The sequence below is a fragment of the Syngnathus scovelli genome, chromosome 11, assembly GCF_024217435.2.
Source record: "Syngnathus scovelli strain Florida chromosome 11, RoL_Ssco_1.2, whole genome shotgun sequence".
Taxonomy (NCBI): Eukaryota; Metazoa; Chordata; class Actinopteri; order Syngnathiformes; family Syngnathidae; genus Syngnathus; species Syngnathus scovelli.
In genome coordinates this window covers 3,612,186-3,629,358 of record NC_090857.1, presented here as the reverse complement: position 1 = coordinate 3,629,358, position 17,173 = coordinate 3,612,186, and the positions used below count along the sequence as shown (strand labels likewise).

The 17,173-nt window shown below is 39.5% G+C and overlaps 1 protein-coding gene across 3 annotated transcripts; it reads left to right on the top strand.

The window, feature by feature from the left end:
• Positions 1 to 2,242: 2,242 nt before the first annotated feature.
• LOC125977360 (microphthalmia-associated transcription factor-like) lies at positions 2,243 to 11,947 on the top strand. 3 transcript variants are annotated; one of them, XM_049733776.1, is made up of 9 exons: positions 2,243 to 2,367; positions 9,066 to 9,293; positions 9,385 to 9,480; positions 9,560 to 9,668; positions 9,877 to 9,960; positions 10,246 to 10,302; positions 10,542 to 10,617; positions 10,845 to 10,992; positions 11,096 to 11,947. In XM_049733776.1, the coding sequence occupies exons 2-9, from the start codon at positions 9,201 to 9,203 to the stop codon at positions 11,489 to 11,491; spliced, it is 1,059 nt and encodes a 352-aa protein (XP_049589733.1). In that variant the 5' UTR covers positions 2,243 to 2,367; positions 9,066 to 9,200; the 3' UTR covers positions 11,492 to 11,947. The 3 variants fall into 3 exon arrangements, with proteins under 3 accessions (XP_049589733.1, XP_049589731.1, XP_049589732.1); XM_049733774.2 differs by lacking the exon at positions 2,243 to 2,367 and adding an exon at positions 7,272 to 8,368; XM_049733775.2 differs by lacking the exon at positions 2,243 to 2,367 and adding an exon at positions 7,395 to 8,368 and having other exon boundaries at positions 9,066 to 9,278.
• The last annotated feature ends 5,226 nt before the right edge of the window (positions 11,948 to 17,173 follow it).

The following is a 17,173-nucleotide window of genomic DNA, read 5'->3' as shown; positions in this document are numbered from 1 at the left end:
GAGGGAGTGGCTACATGTGACTGATATAAACATACCATGACAACCCCTAGTCCACAACTGTTTTACAATTTCACACTAATAATCCAGTACAAAGAACAAAATACCAAGCAACAATAAATGCAGCAGTGCACCGAATCAACATCACACACTTGACTTCAAGACTCACAATAAATTACATTTAACCAGCTAACCTGACTCCCTCCAGTGGGGTGGGCGGTTTTTTTGGTTGGTTGAGTTTGCTCTTGCATTTTGATTTTTTTTTTTATCATAAATAAAAGGTGCGTCATTATTTTTATTTCAACCAATCAAGTTTTGTCAGAAAATCAGTGTTATGATATGTGTCATTATTGTGGTAAATAATGTACAAATCAGCAGTAGTAAATTCCGATTGGTTAAGCATCAATAGAGCCGCAAGCTAAAGAAGTCAAACCACTGAATGCACATGCAGTAGCCTGACAGAACTTTCTCACATGACAGTAAAAGGAAGATACAAATCAGTGAACGATCCGGAATCGTGACGTGGCTGGTTAGCATGTTGGTCATATTAGTGCAGTGTGTGACAAATGGTGCTTGGACCATTGCTGAAAAGTTTGTCCGAACTTTTGTAGGCAAAAAAAGGCTTTTGGGCAGCAGTGGATTTTTTTTTTTTTTTAATAAATAGTCATATGCTTGTTTGCCTTCCACTAACACACTTCCATCATTTTCGTGCTCCCGTGCAAACCATGATAACGACTTTGTTAAAATAAGGTTGGCTCCAAAACTTTGGCAATGTGTCATACGCTTTTTTAAATCTCAGTAAAAGATGGCAATCTTAACAACCATAGCTCCTGAGCAACAAGTACACCAGCGGCGTTTCTAATCCGTCAGCGTGAACACTTTGGTATCTTAATAAATCAGACCCCGCGTCTCGGCTGGCCGAGGAATGCCTCCGGATCGGAGATAGGTGAAGTGACTGCGGACTGGGAAGTCTGCTTGGACTTTGCTGCTTCTTCGCTGCCCCCTACCAGCCAATGAGTGTCATTATGAGACAAGATTGACCTAAAAAATAGCTCCAAGTTGTTGTTTTTCCTCCCCACAATGACTTTTCTGATCCTATTGTGGCACTGCTGGCTCACACACACACACGCAAAAGGCCCAAAAATGTCCCAACATGTGTATCCAGCATTTGATCTTTTGAAGAACTAATTCTTGTGGACATGGGGCTTTGAATCTGCTTCTGTGCGTAAACAAGTAGCCTTGTAACACGTTGCATCCGTGCTCATCAATCAGTGAAATGCATTTGCATGCTTCCAGTTCTGGAGCGTAGAAACACAAGGCGGGGCTTTGGGACGGCTGTCCCGCTTGAAGCAAAAAAACATTTGCCATGGCTCATCTTCTTACGCTACGCAATCCCTGCCAAATGCTTTTATGGGATTGTCTAAACTTATGAGTTTGTGTTGATCACACAGTTTCGACTTTGAATGAGAAATGAGTGGGTGTTAAATAATGAAGGTTTAAAAACAAAACAAAAAGAAAGAAGAAAAGAAACAATGTTAATAAGTGGATGACTATTTTGTGAAATGATTTCTGGACAGTTCACTAGATCTCTTCTCACGCAATTGATACATGAGTCTGGAAAATCAAGGCCACATTTTTAAACTTCAGCATTAAAAAGGCTGATTCACAAGCCATGCTTCCTGTTTTCAGTGGTAAGAATAGCATGACAAGAGTTGTCATTTTGGCATAAATCCACTTTTTGAAAGATAGCTCAAATTTGCCCTTGGTCACGTTTATTGCCAGAAATTCGGAATTGATGGTTTGACATCATTAGCTTCACAAATAGCACAGTTGAAAAAAAAAAAAGAGTTCAATGAGGACACTGTGTAATGAATATGATGTTTTGTTTCATGGGTAATTTTGTTAAATGGAATGTTGGACTCACGTCTGCACGTGTGCGGATATACATGTGCTCCTAAAATATCGTTAATTTCCTTCAGTTGAAGCCCCCCCCCCTCCCCCCCACTGAAATCTTTTGGTGCCCACAAAGGAAGGTAAGCGCTTTGAAAACCCGAAAGTGAATATCCATCTTAAATTTAGCTGCTATTATGAAGACAACAAAAGTAAACGGGTAAACCCATGAATTAGATAATGTCTAATTAGATGATGTCCTCCCACCAAAGGAGGAAACGTTCCCGTTGCACAATACTAAACCAGTGGACTTCCTTCCCTAAACAACCAATTGAGGATTCGTCATTGCGTCAATTTGCAAGTGATGCATGATTGTGTCATGGAAGGAAGTTCCAACATGGTAAAGTTTTGAAAAAAGTTCATCATCCTCAGACAGCAACCGTGGCAAAGTGGCTGATTGACATCATAGAAAACAAAAAGGTAAGTCGAATATATTTATGTATATTTAAAGCCTTTTGGTTTCGGCTTCTGTCCTGCAGAGTAATGCCATTTTTTTTTTTTTTTTTCAATCAGAGCCTCAGTTGCTATGCTCTGGTGGTTCCGTGCTCGTGAGATGTTCTGTAGTTATTTCATGCTCGGTTGAGAAATCTTATGTCTAAATTTATACACGCTTGAATGCTTCTCACATCTCCATCATTGTGTTGCTGTCAAATCCTGGTTTTAGGCAATGTTATAAAACAATGTTAAGATTTTTTTACTGTTTAAAAATAATTTAATCCCTAATTAATGAATTTAAATAATTAATAAAAGAATTAAATCAATAATAAAATAATTTCTAAAACACAAAATAGGGTGTAAGGAATAAATAAACATAAGCAAATACACCTACTGCATAATAAAAAAATATTTATTATAAAACAAAAAGAGGCGCTGGTAAAAGTAAAATATATTCTTTATCACTTCTCACGCCGTTTGATTCGACTTGTGATAAGAGCCATATTTTTGCTTGGTATTTAAATTCAGGAAATGTTCTGTTATTTTGTGACCCGTGTCGCGTGACAACAGAATCATGAACGAGATGCCCGACTTTATCGGACTAAGCTAATCTAATACCGCCACCGTCATCGCAACAGCCCTCAGTGCTTTGTGACATATTATTGAAATGGCTAACAAAGAGCCTTTTGACTCTCGGCACCCACCGGAGCAAATCCATCCAGAAAGAAGTGCAATACTTCTGGCTTGGAAATAGAAGAAGACACAAAGCTCCTCAGAGTTTTCAAACTAATTCAACAAATTGTAACAAACTGGCCCAGCTGCAAGTTTGCACAGCCACATGCAAAACTGTTCATTTAGAATAAGAGTACCTAATTTAAAAAATAAATCAGTACAGTTCAAACAAATACGTTAAGGCCGAGGTTGGAAATATCGTAATTAAGCGCATTACCAAATTGTCGGGTAAAATATTTATATGTATTATATTTCTTGTAGATTTTCATATTGAACTAGAAAGACTAGCAATAGATGCACAATACAATACGCATTACCAAATTGTCGGGTAAAATATTTATATGTATTATATTTCTTGTAGATTTTCATATTGAACTAGAAAGACTAGCAATAGATGCACAATACAAATGAAAATAAATGGTTTTAATAGTGAGCATTTCAGAACAGGCATGAGTTTTTATCTCCTTCAACATACCCCCCCCCCCCCCAAAATAGGCACGCTCAAAATAAACAATACATATCTTACATTCCCCTCCCAACATATTAGAACACTGAGCTCAATTCTTCTATTTTTGCCGCCGAGTGAAAACATTTAGATTTGACTTCAAAAGATAAACACGAGACATGAAATCAACAGTCTGCATTATTGTAGTATGCAGTATTAAATACTAGTGTTGAGTACTTCATTAAGACACTGAAAGTTGACAAGAACCTCCTGGGTGTGTCTTGTGCTTTTTTTTTTTTTAAACTTTAAATGTTTAATTGCAGCAACCCAAACCACAAACATCCTAAGTTTATCATCAAAACGCAGTTTTCTGTCAAACAAATGGTAGCTTTGTTTTTAGGCTATGTGTTTGCCATAACCCCCCCAAGCCCGATTCCCCATATCCCATGGTTTAGGGAATTCTAGGAAAAACCTGAGGAGCGGAAGGAAGCTTTGGCATGGAGAGCGACTGAGAAATATGACTGTGGAAATGAGCGATTTTGAAGTATTTGTCAACAGTTCCGCAATCGGAATGAAGCATCTTCCACTGTTAGCGGGCCTTCTGCTTTGTTATGCCTTTTTATTTCTTATCTCTGCAGTCTACAGTCAGGATCAAGTCAGGATAGGAGGGGAGGGGGGGGGGGTGCAGTGGGGCTGAGAGGAAGTGTGACTTTCTATAAGTCTGTCTTCTAATGAAGTTGAGATGTTGTGTAAAAAATACATCAAAATATTTGCAAATCTTTCTCAAACGAGATCCTGTTAAAAGAGGTATATGAATGTCGCATCTGTTTGTGGTACGTGTCTTGCGATAACGATCTGTCCTGAATGTACTTGGTCTTTGGGGCAAAGCCGCCTGGGATGAGCTCCAGCTCACCCGTGACCCCAAAAATAAATACATCCTTATGCCTGCTAGCATGTCGCTTGAAAGTATAGAGTTGATTTTCTTATAAACGTCATCCTAATTTTTTTCTTACCATCCCTGAGCACGAATGCACACCCTCGTATAGCACTTGATGGCCTAGAAAAAAGGCAACATTTTAAAATCATCATACATGCAGACATTTGCGGCTAAGCGATGACCTTTTCTCTACACCGGAGGCTTCCAGAGGGGAATAAAGATACATTTGTGTCTTTGACTTTTTCATTTTGGTGAATGTTTGAAACCGAGTGAAAAGAGCCTTTTATTTGTTAACCCTTACAAATAATACCTACAGTCCTGTTCTGTTGCTCCTTGCATGGCTTTTTTCATGAAGATTATTTCAAAGAAAAGCATATGAACATAATCTGACATTCATATAAGTACATCCATTCATCCCTTTTCTATACCGCTTGACCCCACGGGGGTCACGGGCGTGCTGGAGCCTATCTCAGCAGTCATCGGGGGACACCCTGAACCGGTCGTCAGCCAATCGCAGGGCACAACGACAAACAACCACTGCTACCGTGCATAATTTTGGGAAGTGGGAGGAAACCGGAGTGCCCGGGAAAACCCACGCAGGCACGGGGAGAACATGCGAACTTCACACAGGGAGGGCCGGAGGTGGAATCGAATTCGCGCCCTCTGAACTGACAGGCGGACGTGCCCCACCGTGTGTGTGTGTGTGTGTGTGTGTGTGTGTGTGTGTGTGTGTGTGTGTGTGTGTGTGTGTGTGTGTGTATATATATATATATATATATATATATATATATATATATATATATATATATATACTACATATATATACTCAAAATGTAATCTTGTTTACATCTGGCCAAGCTGATCCGTTACTTAGATTCGAGGCTTAAATCAGTTTTCTGTAGCTCCACATATGCCACAGTTTGATTGGCTTACACAACATAAAATGTTTTTTTTTTTATCTTTATATATTTCAGTACACAATAACTTCAAAAAAATGTCTCGCATAAATATCAATCAAATGTTTGCTTTCTTACAAGCATTGACGGGAAAGACCCAAGGGAATTAAACGCTATTGTTAGTCATTTGAACAAGTGCAAGTTCACACAGAGATTGGATAGATGGGATGTGTTTTTTTTCTTGGAAAAGGATATTGAATTCTTGCTAATCTTAACCACTAGCCACAGGCTAAGGCGCAAAGACATGTCTTTGTTCAGCGCTCCTCCTCTTAATGAAGTAGTTTGCCTTTACAATATCTGATACTGCTCATCAGAATAGCGAAACATATATTTTCTAAATCAAGTTTAGGTGAAAGTTTTTATGCTGGATACCCAACAAACACAACAGGGACTGGAACTTTCCGCTGCCTGACGAAAGGTTCCTTGCCAAAACTGAATATGAGTAATGAGTAAAAGCAGCTTGACAAAGTTGTCACATTATGTGCTAATTGATATGCTGCGGAAAGTGGAACGAGGCTCCGGTTGCACACCAAAATGTTCCACATTAAAATGAAGCGGAATGAAATGAATCTGTTTCAACTCCCCAAAAATTATCTTTACATTGTAATCTGTGCTTAGTTAAAAATACAAATGGTCAAATCTACAAACAAGTGTACGACTGTACCTTGGAATGCTTGGCAAAGGGATCAGAAAAATTTAAATGCACATTATTGTCTTCTACTGTGTATGGCTTAAATGGGACACTTTTAATGATTTTAGATTTCATTTATGACACAATTTAATTGAACTTAAAAAATGCTAACTTTTTCCTGTCCACCTAAAACTATTCAGTGGCAGGCAATATTTTTGGGTACAATAATTTCTGTTTTATGGGCTAATGCTGATTGACCAGACCCGATACCATCGAAAGATTTGGCTATCAAAAGGTGTATCACACATTTTATAGCCACATTGCACGAAAAGGTTTAAAAGGTTCATTTAAAAGTAAAAACACTAGCTTGTAAAAGACTTTCAAAGGTTGTCATACATAATATAATAAGACCGATGGTATTGTTACGCTTAAAGCACATAATTCTTTGCACACATTCCAATTCTCTGAATTCCCTTATCGCCACTCATCTTAAGTATAACATATGACGATGTTTAAAATACGTCTCCAAGACCATTTTAATACAATCAACTCTCAGTAAATGTTTGGTATCCCCCTATGAAAATAAAAGCCCCTAAGTGAGGCTTGTTGTCAGAAAGAAAACAAGCTACATGAACGATAAGAATAGATCTATTCCGCCCATCTCTTGAAATGTTATTATTCCTGAAGGCAACATTTAAAATGTGGGCCCGTGTGTGAGAAGGTAATAAAGCTCTGTCTCACAAAGAATCGGTAGATAAAGTCAGAGCTTGTAAGGACTTGAAGAGACATCCTTTTGTTAATATTTGCCTCTGCACCCAAAGGCCACACTGCAGAGGGAATTTAACGAAATACTTGCTTATGACTCCACAATGAAAGCATTCTTAGTTTTTTTTTAACAGTCACTGTTATGCTACAGGGTTTGTATTTGTCTCCCCAGATCCAAGTCGGTTTCCAGTTAACCAAACAAAGGTGTGCTGTGTTACTTCTACTAGCATTTTATGATGGCAGAGCTATTCGTTATCATTTAAGCAGACGTATATGGTGCGTAGTTTCTTGTGAGTTAACCAACGGCCGATTAACGGCCGTCAGTGGAAAAAAAAAGAAAAGGTCACGTCAGAGCTCTGATTCACATTGTTGTAACGGCTACTAGTTTTTGCTAATTGTTGCGCTGGAAAGTAGTCAGAGGTTCAAGAAATCATCATGGTTGGTTATGTGATTTGCCACTCTAAACTTTGTTTTCGTTGGAGAGACCACCCTCCATGCACCCCAGGGTGCGTGTTTTTCAGAAACACGTCCTCTTTGGAGCAAAAGCTTTGTCGTGCACTATTGCCGCGATTGTTTCTCACACTCTGGAAGACATTTGGTGGACGATAAATAAAACACAGATTGGTACTATCTGTTCTTTCATCTTAATTCCGTAATTTATACCGACCAACCTAATTTGTAATTTGATTTGATGGAAGAAGATTTCTTTTTAACAGTTTCCGCGTCACCCTTTTGGGACATTGCCAATAGTTTGTGTTTGACACCATGGTCAGTCGTTTCCCCAAAAGTAAATCTATAAAATTAATTGGCACAGGTATGAACCCCAATTAATGCTATAAATACGACAGATGAAGTCAAGCACTGAATGATGCCCGTGGCAAGACAAAAAAAAAAAAAAGAAAAAATGGAAATGCCACTGATTTCATGAAGCTAAAAAATTGGCCCCCTTAGGTTGTGTACTTTTAAACATGGTCCACCAAAATGCGCATATTAAATGTACTTTGAAGCATGCTTACAAAACTAGACTCTTTTTTTAACCAACCGTACATTCATGTTTTGGTATGTCTGGTTTGGACGAGAACAGAAGCACTTGGTTGTAGGCCGGATAATCAGAACAAACAATGTTCTATACTTGATGAGCGGAACGAAAGAATAAATGTTAGTTGGCCTTAAGCTATCTTCATTTCGCAGACGACTGGCCAAATGATAAAAAGACTTCTTTGTGAGCTGAAAGTGATGACGTCAAACTGGTCTCATAAAGACATAAATTCATAGTTTAGCCCGAACAACACAAAAGTGGGGAGGATTCGTTTCTGCGTCCTCCTCCATTTCTTAACTTGCATAACTAATGAGCATTAAATCCTTGATAACTTAGCCAGAAAGGCTGACTGCTTCCATTTTTACACATGCTAGGCTAACAAAATAACGGGACAACATAGTGAATGTAACTACGGCGTGTTTGAAGATAGTATTTGCAAACAAATATCATGTTGGAGATGCTTGAGTACAGTCACTACCAGGTAGGTTGGCTAGATTATTTTTATTGCATTATTATTATTATTGTTAGTATTATTATTATTATTATATATATTATTTATTGTAGTATTTTTTGCTGACAGTGTGAATTTCTTGTTGAAGTTTTGTCATGAACTATTCGCAGAGCAGCGTCATTCTAATGAACTTGCACCATTCTTATACGAACAACGGCAAAACTCCAGAAAAAAATCTTCCAAATGTAAACACGTGAATATTTAATTATAACGGTATATTATTACCATTGAGGCATGTTGCCAACTGGTTAGCGCTTCCAGTTTACAGTTCTGTACATGGGGATTTAAATTCAGGCTTCTTGCTTATGTGGATTTCCTCCTTTCTATTTCTCCTATTTACTTTAGGTATATAAAATAGATCAATGGATGGATTATTATCATTACCTCACAGGGTTTGATTTCTTTGGAATCAATTAAGAAAATGTGGTTTATTGGCCTGAAAAGGACTACCTTTAAAAAAAAAAAAAGTCTTCTCAACAGTGGTTTAAAAGCTTATTGTTGATCTACTTTTATTGATGTACTACAATTTTGAGCTTATTGCTAACGATTAGCACCGTCCTGTACCTCCAACACTATCCACCTTTTTTGCTCTTCCTAATCTAAGGACTGGAAATCATGATTGGGAATTTGTAAAGAATTAGTCCTTTGTCATTTTTTCCTCATGTAGGTGCAATCCCATCTTGAAAATCCCAACAAGTACCACATCCAGCAGAACCAAAGGCAGCAGGTGAGACAGTATCTGTCAACCACCCTGGGAGGCAAAGCTGGCGCCCAGTGCCCCAGCCAGCCCCCCGAACACGGCATGCCACCCGGGCCTGCCAGCAGCGCCCCCAACAGTCCCATGGCTCATCTCACCCTCACCTCTAACTGTGAGAAAGAGGTACGCGTAACAAAGGTCATTATTTCATTACATTTAGTTAAATTGATAGCGTCTATCCCAGTATGTAGTATTTATTTATAATGAAAGATTTTCCAATCTCACACAGATGGATGAAGTTATTGATGACATCATCAGCATGGAGACAAGTTACAACGAGGATGTTCTTGGACTTATGGATCAAGGACTTCAGCTAAACACCACAGTAAGTATAATTCACATTATGATTTACAAATATGTGTAGAACTACAAAGTCATATATTATGCCCCGCCCCTCCCCAAAGATACCTGTGTCTGGTAATCTTCTGGAAGTATACGGGAACCAAGGACTTCCCCTGTCAGGCCTAGCCATCAGCAACTCCTGCCCAGCAAACATCAAAAGGGAATACTCAGGTAAAAACACTGCATTATTATTATTTTGTCCAAATTGTTGATACTTAACTGCTAACTAAAACAAACATGAGATATTTTTTGGAACATTTCTTGTCATTCAAATATTTTCAAATGACATCTTGAGGATAGTACAGCGGTTATATTGTGTGCAATTTAGAAATGCACAATGAAGTCATCTTCTCAATTATTTGCTAAATAATGTCTCCAGCTCCTGGCATGAAACAAGTACTGAGCAAACCTGGAACCTGTGGGCGGTATGAAAACTACCAAAGATCAGATGGATTTCCAGTAGGTAAGAAACATCAAATTAATTTGGATTTTTTAAAATTACAAAATCGCATATTATATGAATCACAATCAATGTATGTGTTAAACTGGCATTGCTTAGTTTTTTTTATTTAACAAATCCTTAGAGCATTTCTTGTCAAGCCTGACATAAATCCAAGTTTTCCATCTGAAAGTAAACAACTTGAAATGTGCAGATAACAGCTTATAGAGAATAAACATGAAATGTGTTTTGTTGGCTTTGACTCACCCATTTAATAGCAATAATCTCGCATTTGTCTTTGCTTCAAAGAGGCTGAGGTTCGTGCTCTGGCTAAAGAACGACAGAAAAAGGACAATCACAACTTGAGTGAGTCTTTCTTAGTTTTGTGGCAAACTTTTTAAGTGTTCCAAATATTATACATTGTAAAAAAAGAAAACAAATGAATGAACTCAAAATTTTGAATAATTGATACAATCTGATAGTTGCACTACTTCAAATGAATGATCTTTTTCATGCATTTTAGGATGTTTTTTTTTTTTCAAGCATAATGAAAATGTGTGCTTCAAAACTTTACCGATACAATTTTATTTGTACCCAACTTGTAGTTGAACGAAGACGAAGATTCAATATCAACGATCGCATAAAAGAACTTGGAACTTTAATACCAAAATCAAATGATCCGTAAGTATGTTTTGAATGCTTTAAAACTCCTCACACACACTTACCATTTTTAAAAAAAATCTTTCTGTCCATTCAACTCAATTCAGTTATTAACACAATTTTAATCAGTGTCCTCTTCACATAGTGAAGTGCAGTGATTTATTGATTCAGAATAGCCATGAAGAAGCCTCTGTTGTTCTGGTCAGCTGCTCAGCTGACTCTGACTCTTGACCTTTTGTATACCCCAGAGATATGCGCTGGAATAAGGGCACCATTCTAAAAGCTTCAGTTGACTACATACGCAAACTGCAGCGGGAGCAACAGAGGACCAAAGAGCTCGAGTGCAGACAGCGGAAGCTGGAGCATACAAATCGTCACCTGATGCTTCGAATCCAGGTCAGTTCTCACTTGCAAAGTATTTGCAAGAGATTTTCTAATTCTGAAACAGTTCTGATATATATTTGAAGCAGTTCTGACAGAGTCCTCTTCCAACTTTTAGGAGTTGGAGATCCAAGCCCGCGCTCACGGTCTCACCATTGTCTCGTCCCCGTCAGTCTGCACATCAGAAATGATGGGCCGGGTCATAAAACAGGAACCCGTCCTGGATGACTGCCCCACGGATCTCTACCATCACACCTCGGCTCCTGACATGTCCCCACCGACAACACTGGACCTCAACAATGGCACCATAACCTTTGACCCCATTCCCAGTGACAGCGATCCTGGCCCCTACGCAAACACCAGGACCTGTAAAATGAAGGAATTGGTCAGGGACAATACGTTGTCACCAATCTCCCCAAGCGACACTTTGCTGTCATCAATGTCTCCAGATGGCTCAGTTAATGTCCACCACAGTTCTACTTCTAGAATGGAGGACAAGGAGTGCCCCTGTTAGTTTAGCCTTTGTTCATAAACAATTTTCATGGTCTTTTTCTGTTGTAAATACCGCGGTTCCTTTTAGAGCACCAAAATGGAACACTACTGCCATTCAGCAAGCAGGTTTGAGTTCCGAAGCAAAGCTACGGCCTTTCTGTGCCTACTCTACGGATACTTTGAGGACTCTTCAGTAGAATATGAACGGTGAAATTAAGCGCTGTGCACAGACTTTGCTTTTGTGGGACACAAAAACTAATTTGGCAGCAGCGTCTGAGTCATGTGGAGAAGATCAGACCTGTGGTGGAGAAAATTACAAAATAGATCTTGAGATGTCTATAACCTTATTCGATCCATACTTGAATCTAATGTCAACCAAAAATGTCAATATGTTCGTTTGCATGTTTTTCTCGTTTTGTAGCCTTAACCATGCAATAAAAGAAGCCCGGCTGGTCTACAGTACAGCTGGAAAGTTCTACTTGGTGTAAGTTGTGCTTTGAGCCTGAAGATGGCAGCCTACTAAAGGAAAATTTCAACAAGGCCAAGCGTTTGTCATTCCGTTAGTTGAAGAAATGAAAGCGCTAGAATTTTTGGAGGGTTAGGGAGATTCTCTGGAAACATCAGCATTTTTATTTTCACCTCTTCAGAACAAACTTTCTTAAAAAACAAAACAAACATTATATTGTGGATTTTTTTTTTTTTTGGAGGGTAGGGAAATTCTCTGGTAACGTCAGTATTTTTGTTTTCATCTCTTCAGAACAAACTTTCTTAAAAAAACAAACAAATAAAACATTAAAATCTGGATTATTATGATTTATTGTTCGCTTTCAACAATACTTTATAATAGTGGCTATAATTTCTTCAATAAAGTTCAAATTTGTAGTATATGTTAATGATGAATAATTTTAAATCACTGTCAAATCAAGTGATAGAAACATCTGAATGCTTTGAGCATTACTGTGTCTTGAAAGACACTGCCAAATGAGAGGATGGATCTAAAAAGCTAGACAAAATTTATTTATTTATTTATTATTTATTTATTTATTTATTTAAACTCGCCAAACATTTACTGAGAAAAAAAGAATATTTCTGCAGCTATGTTGTTTTCTATTTCACAAGACTGAGCTGTAATGACAAGGATTTCATCAGTTTTACTCGCTTCGTATTTACAAATATTTAGTGTCGTAAGTCTGTCAAGTGTATTACTACAATAACAATGTGTTAAATGCCTTGAATCTCTCCGCCTTAGGCAGCAGGCAGAGTGATGTTGAACCAAGGATACGGACAGATTATCAACACTGCCTTCCATGGCGGGTCTAATAGCTGAGTGATGATTCCATTCCCCCAACATCCCTCTGGAGCGAGGCCACGTCTCCTTTTAATCCTTCCATTTGGCGTGAAGTGTCAGGACAGGAGGCGAGGGAGGAGGAGGACAAAGTTAAATACGTTTTTTTTTTTGCAAAGTATATTTTTAGCATCAGTGTAGATGACTACAGTTATCTCGCTGAGAAAAATGCGTCCCTTAGTCTTGCTGTTGATTACAAAACATTAAAAGGGATAAGCCAGCTTTTCTCATTTAAACGCTCTATGCACGTCCAGGTCTGCTGCTTGTGTGTTGCGATTGCATCTCGCCAAGGCAGGTTTGCATCATAATAAACATCCCCGGCTCTGCTGAGCTGTCTGGAGGATGTGGAAGCCAACCCGAAAGTCCGACTTGGGAAGGGAGGCTTCCTGCGCGACGGCAAAAGCCCGGCCTGTGCCAGCAGCCTTGTTTGAACGTCGGAAGACATTTTTGGGATTTCACTCGGAGCTGTTAAAAGCCAGCTGAGTGTAAAATGTTCCTCCTCCAACAGGTTTCCTCCAGAGGAACAGCAACACTTCATCAGCAGTTTAGTCAAATTGCCAGTAAACTGCTGTGCCATATGGGCCCCACTCCTGACTACAGGGGCAATCTGTTTAACAGGAGCATGCTGGTAAATAGAGGCCAGCACGGGGGGGAAAAAAATGATCAATTACTCACATTACGCGCAGTCCTTCAGGAATTTACTTTATTGGTCTGGACATCTGTTTTAATATTGTCATAATGTATAATCAGATGGGGCCTGTTCCAGCCAAGTGGATGCCCAAAATGCAGGCATAAATGCCCAATTAAAATGCACAATGACAGCTTTTTGTCCATCTGCTAAAATAGCGTGCATGTGTGTATGTGTCCTCTACACTATCGAGCATTTTTTTTTTTTCTGAATGAAGGCCAGAATCTTAAAAGGACACTAAGGTAAGAAAGATCCAGGATGACGTGGCTGCAGATGAACTTCAATGATGATTAGTGGCACTATCACACATCTGCAGAACGTTGCGGGATGTTACCAGAGATTTCAACAGCAGAAGTATTCCAAGCAAAGGTATATGCATCATTTGAAGGGCTTATCTCCTCCAAAACCATTTCCATGGCTCGTGAAGTGTTTTCTCTCACTTGAAATGGGTGAGGAGAGCTTTAGAGAATGCTCTCTTTCTGGCTCCTCTGAGGATTACCGCTCTTTAAGGCAGCAAAAACATCAATGCAGGTTTATTTAAAGGATGAAGGCTTTTTCTCAATGGTATTTTGAGGTTGTATCATCAGGTCTTGAGTGAGGATTAGCGCTGTTAGGCCTTTCTGAGCTGCCTTTCCTGTCCTGATAAGTCCGATTTCACCTTCAATCTGCGTGTAAACCCTGGGCTCCGCTCCTCTGAGGTCCAATCTTGATCCAGCGGAGCCCAACCGGGCCTTCCTGGGCTATCTTGCAGATTTGCCCGCCTCTCACGCTCAGGTACGATTTTACATCTCAGTTATTTTCTGCAAGTATGGGAGGATGCATCCCCAGGCCTCTACCCACTTGGCCGGTATTTATCATGGCAGTCGCGCACCAAAGTCACTTGGCAGTCAAATCGACGGGTGACGGGGTTAACTACTAAAGTTGTATGTAACTTGGAGCTTTCTAGGCGATGATTAATAAAGCGGTCCAAAATGAACCCCCTGTCCCGGCATCTCATGCGGTGTGCAGCATCTGTGATGGTCAAAGTAAATAAATGACTCTCTCATTTTGGTGCTGAGCACGGAGCTGGACTCCAACTGGACTCGACAAGCACTTCATGTTACATGATATTATCTACCTGGAAACAAAATAAGAGACTGCCGTAAAATTGTGAGTTTCCTACGTTTTTATATTAAACCTAAAAGAGACACAATGCTAACATCTGCTAGACAAAGTTATTTTCAGCTTGATGATCAAATCAAAAATATTCTTCGCCCATTTAAAAAAAAAAGGTGTTGACGACAATATCCATCACTGGTGCTTCTCGTTCCAGTTCAATAACTCCGCCTCCTCGTGTTTCACCCTTAGTACTGCCTCCCCCTCCGTCACATTTGTATACATTTGTGCCAAAACACATTAGTTGACTGTTACAACAAGAAGATGAAGATTAGTGTGTTTGCGTTCACAAGAGCCCGGGCTCATTTGAGCACGACGATTCAAGTCATCAAATAATATAACAGTGCTTAATTGGATGACATCTTGAGGGATGAATCAACCAAACATTTGCTCTAATTGTTCTTTTCAATTAGGGAGTCCAATTTGCAACCTTGCAAGTGTCGCTGCGACAATAGTTTGTGTGTGTATGTGTGTGCATTGTTAATTGTGGCATTCCTTTGCCCCCTCTATCATTGCGCAACATCTACCCAGGCCCAGTCATATTGAGAATAATTGTCAATTTTTGGCTATGTGAAGCCCTTTGAGACTGTTTGTGATTTAGGGCTATACAAATAAACGTGACTTGACTTGACTTGACTTGGCCCAGTCATATTGCAAAACTGCCACTCCGCTTTATTTATCGGCACTTTATTTGCAAATTTTGATTTGCCGCTCTCGGCGGACAGCGTGGACAGCTGATTTCTTTGAGGTGACATTTTGTAAATATGCATTAACGGGGACACAATTAGCGCTGATGAGGTTGACTGGAGCTTCATTCCATTGGCAACTTTAGCCGCAGCGCGAGATAAGCTGCATTATCTCGAAAATTGGCTGAGGGAAAACACTACCTCTGATTGCCAGGAAAGGTTCCAGATAAGAGCAGAGCTGAAGAGAAATATAATTGAGGTGGAATATGTTAACCAAGGTGTCATGAGCTCATTGGAAGTCATTTAGCCAAATGTTGGCTTTACGTTGAACAATGTTTAGGCCTCGAGACTCGAATCACCATGACAAATGCCGTCTCTCATTTATTTATGATTATTAAGCAATATTTTATTTGACCTTCATCAAGATTTGATGTTTGTTTTAAGGGGAAGTTTTTGAAGACCATTTAACATTCATGGCTAAATATATGCATTCTTTCAAGCTTATCTTCAGAGCTCAGGAATTTTTTAAAAATTCCAGTTAAAACTTAATTTAACTTAAAAGTTTATGGCAGCAATTCAAACCTGCACTGAAAATGTGGCTCACTGATTTTTATTTGTGCCTTTCAAAGTGGCGGCTCTGAAACACTCCTGTCATGGTTGGTCTGAACTATATGATGCCTTCTTATTTCATCACGCTTTTTTTCCCCCCTCGCTCACATCGCTCCTTTCAGGGGAATTATTGACAGCTCTCTCATCCACTCGGCGAGTCTGAGGCCGTTGGTGCGGCGCTGGCTGTCAGATATTCCTGCTGCTCAAGTGACAGACCTGCAAGCGCCAGCGCTCGACTTGACTTGTGATGGCTCCAACGCCATAGCAGGGCATAACTTAGTCATAGAGGGTGGCACAATCATGCGGGGTTGAGGTACCATGGACAACTTTGCCGTTCTACTTCTCCTCGGGGTCACAGATCTGATTGCTACTTTGCGTTAAAATACCACACGGACTGGTACCACTGGTCGAAAACTCAAAAGTGACACATCCACCAACTCTCCAACTTGTGGCCCCAGCACAAGTGGTGCTTGTGTCAGCCATCTTAATTGTTCCATTAACTGTTTGTATGCTGAAAAACAATACTTCAGAGAGGTCAGATGAAGACGTGACCTCATCTGCCGCAATTATATGAAAAGTAGTGACCAATTAGCGCTCGCTGCAATGTGACACTGTTGCTGTTTATGTGAGCAACTTCAACTTGGCTCTGGTAGTGACCGTTGTCTGATTTACATAATTGGGGGATTGGCCATTAATGGGAATGGAGCGTGAGAGGATCCCATTAAGATATGGAGTGAGATCTGATCATCTCCTCTGCGTTTTTTTGGTATTTATCTCCATGAGCATTCACATAGCAGAAAGGATTGTGATTCTTATCGTCACATGCATTTTATGATCAAACTTTTCTTCAATTTCTGGCCTCAATGTTTGGCGGATTCAGTTGTGGGTCGTGACACCCTTTCAGCACTGAGGGGCAGTGTGGAGAAAGGCAGCAACTGCAGTTGCAGTCCACATGAAACCTTACAGGGGACCAGAAGGACAGGAAATTTTGTTGTGTTCATTTGTAACGTGTTGTCCTTACAACAATGTTTTTCTATATTCAAATGAAATATTTTGTACCCGACACACCTGCCGTGTTGTTCTTTCAAAATAATTTGTTTTGAGCGCAATAACAGACATGTCCTTGCTTCTGGCAGAAATGGATTAGCCATACTCCAACCCAAATTTGATACTAATGCATTTACTAAACGCGATTTTGATTTTTTTTTTTTTTAAATTCAT

Excerpts from the sequence above, each read along its gene's own strand:
- LOC125977360 (XM_049733774.2), top strand. The coding sequence starts at position 8,336 with ATGTTGGAGATGCTTGAGTACAGTCACTACCAG. Across the intron at positions 9,294-9,384 it reads AAGAGGTACGCGTAACAAAG|ATGGATGAAGTTATTGATGA; the intron begins GTCATTATTTCA and ends AATCTCACACAG. Across the intron at positions 9,961-10,245 it reads ATCAGATGGATTTCCAGTAG|AGGCTGAGGTTCGTGCTCTG; the intron begins GTAAGAAACATC and ends TTTGCTTCAAAG.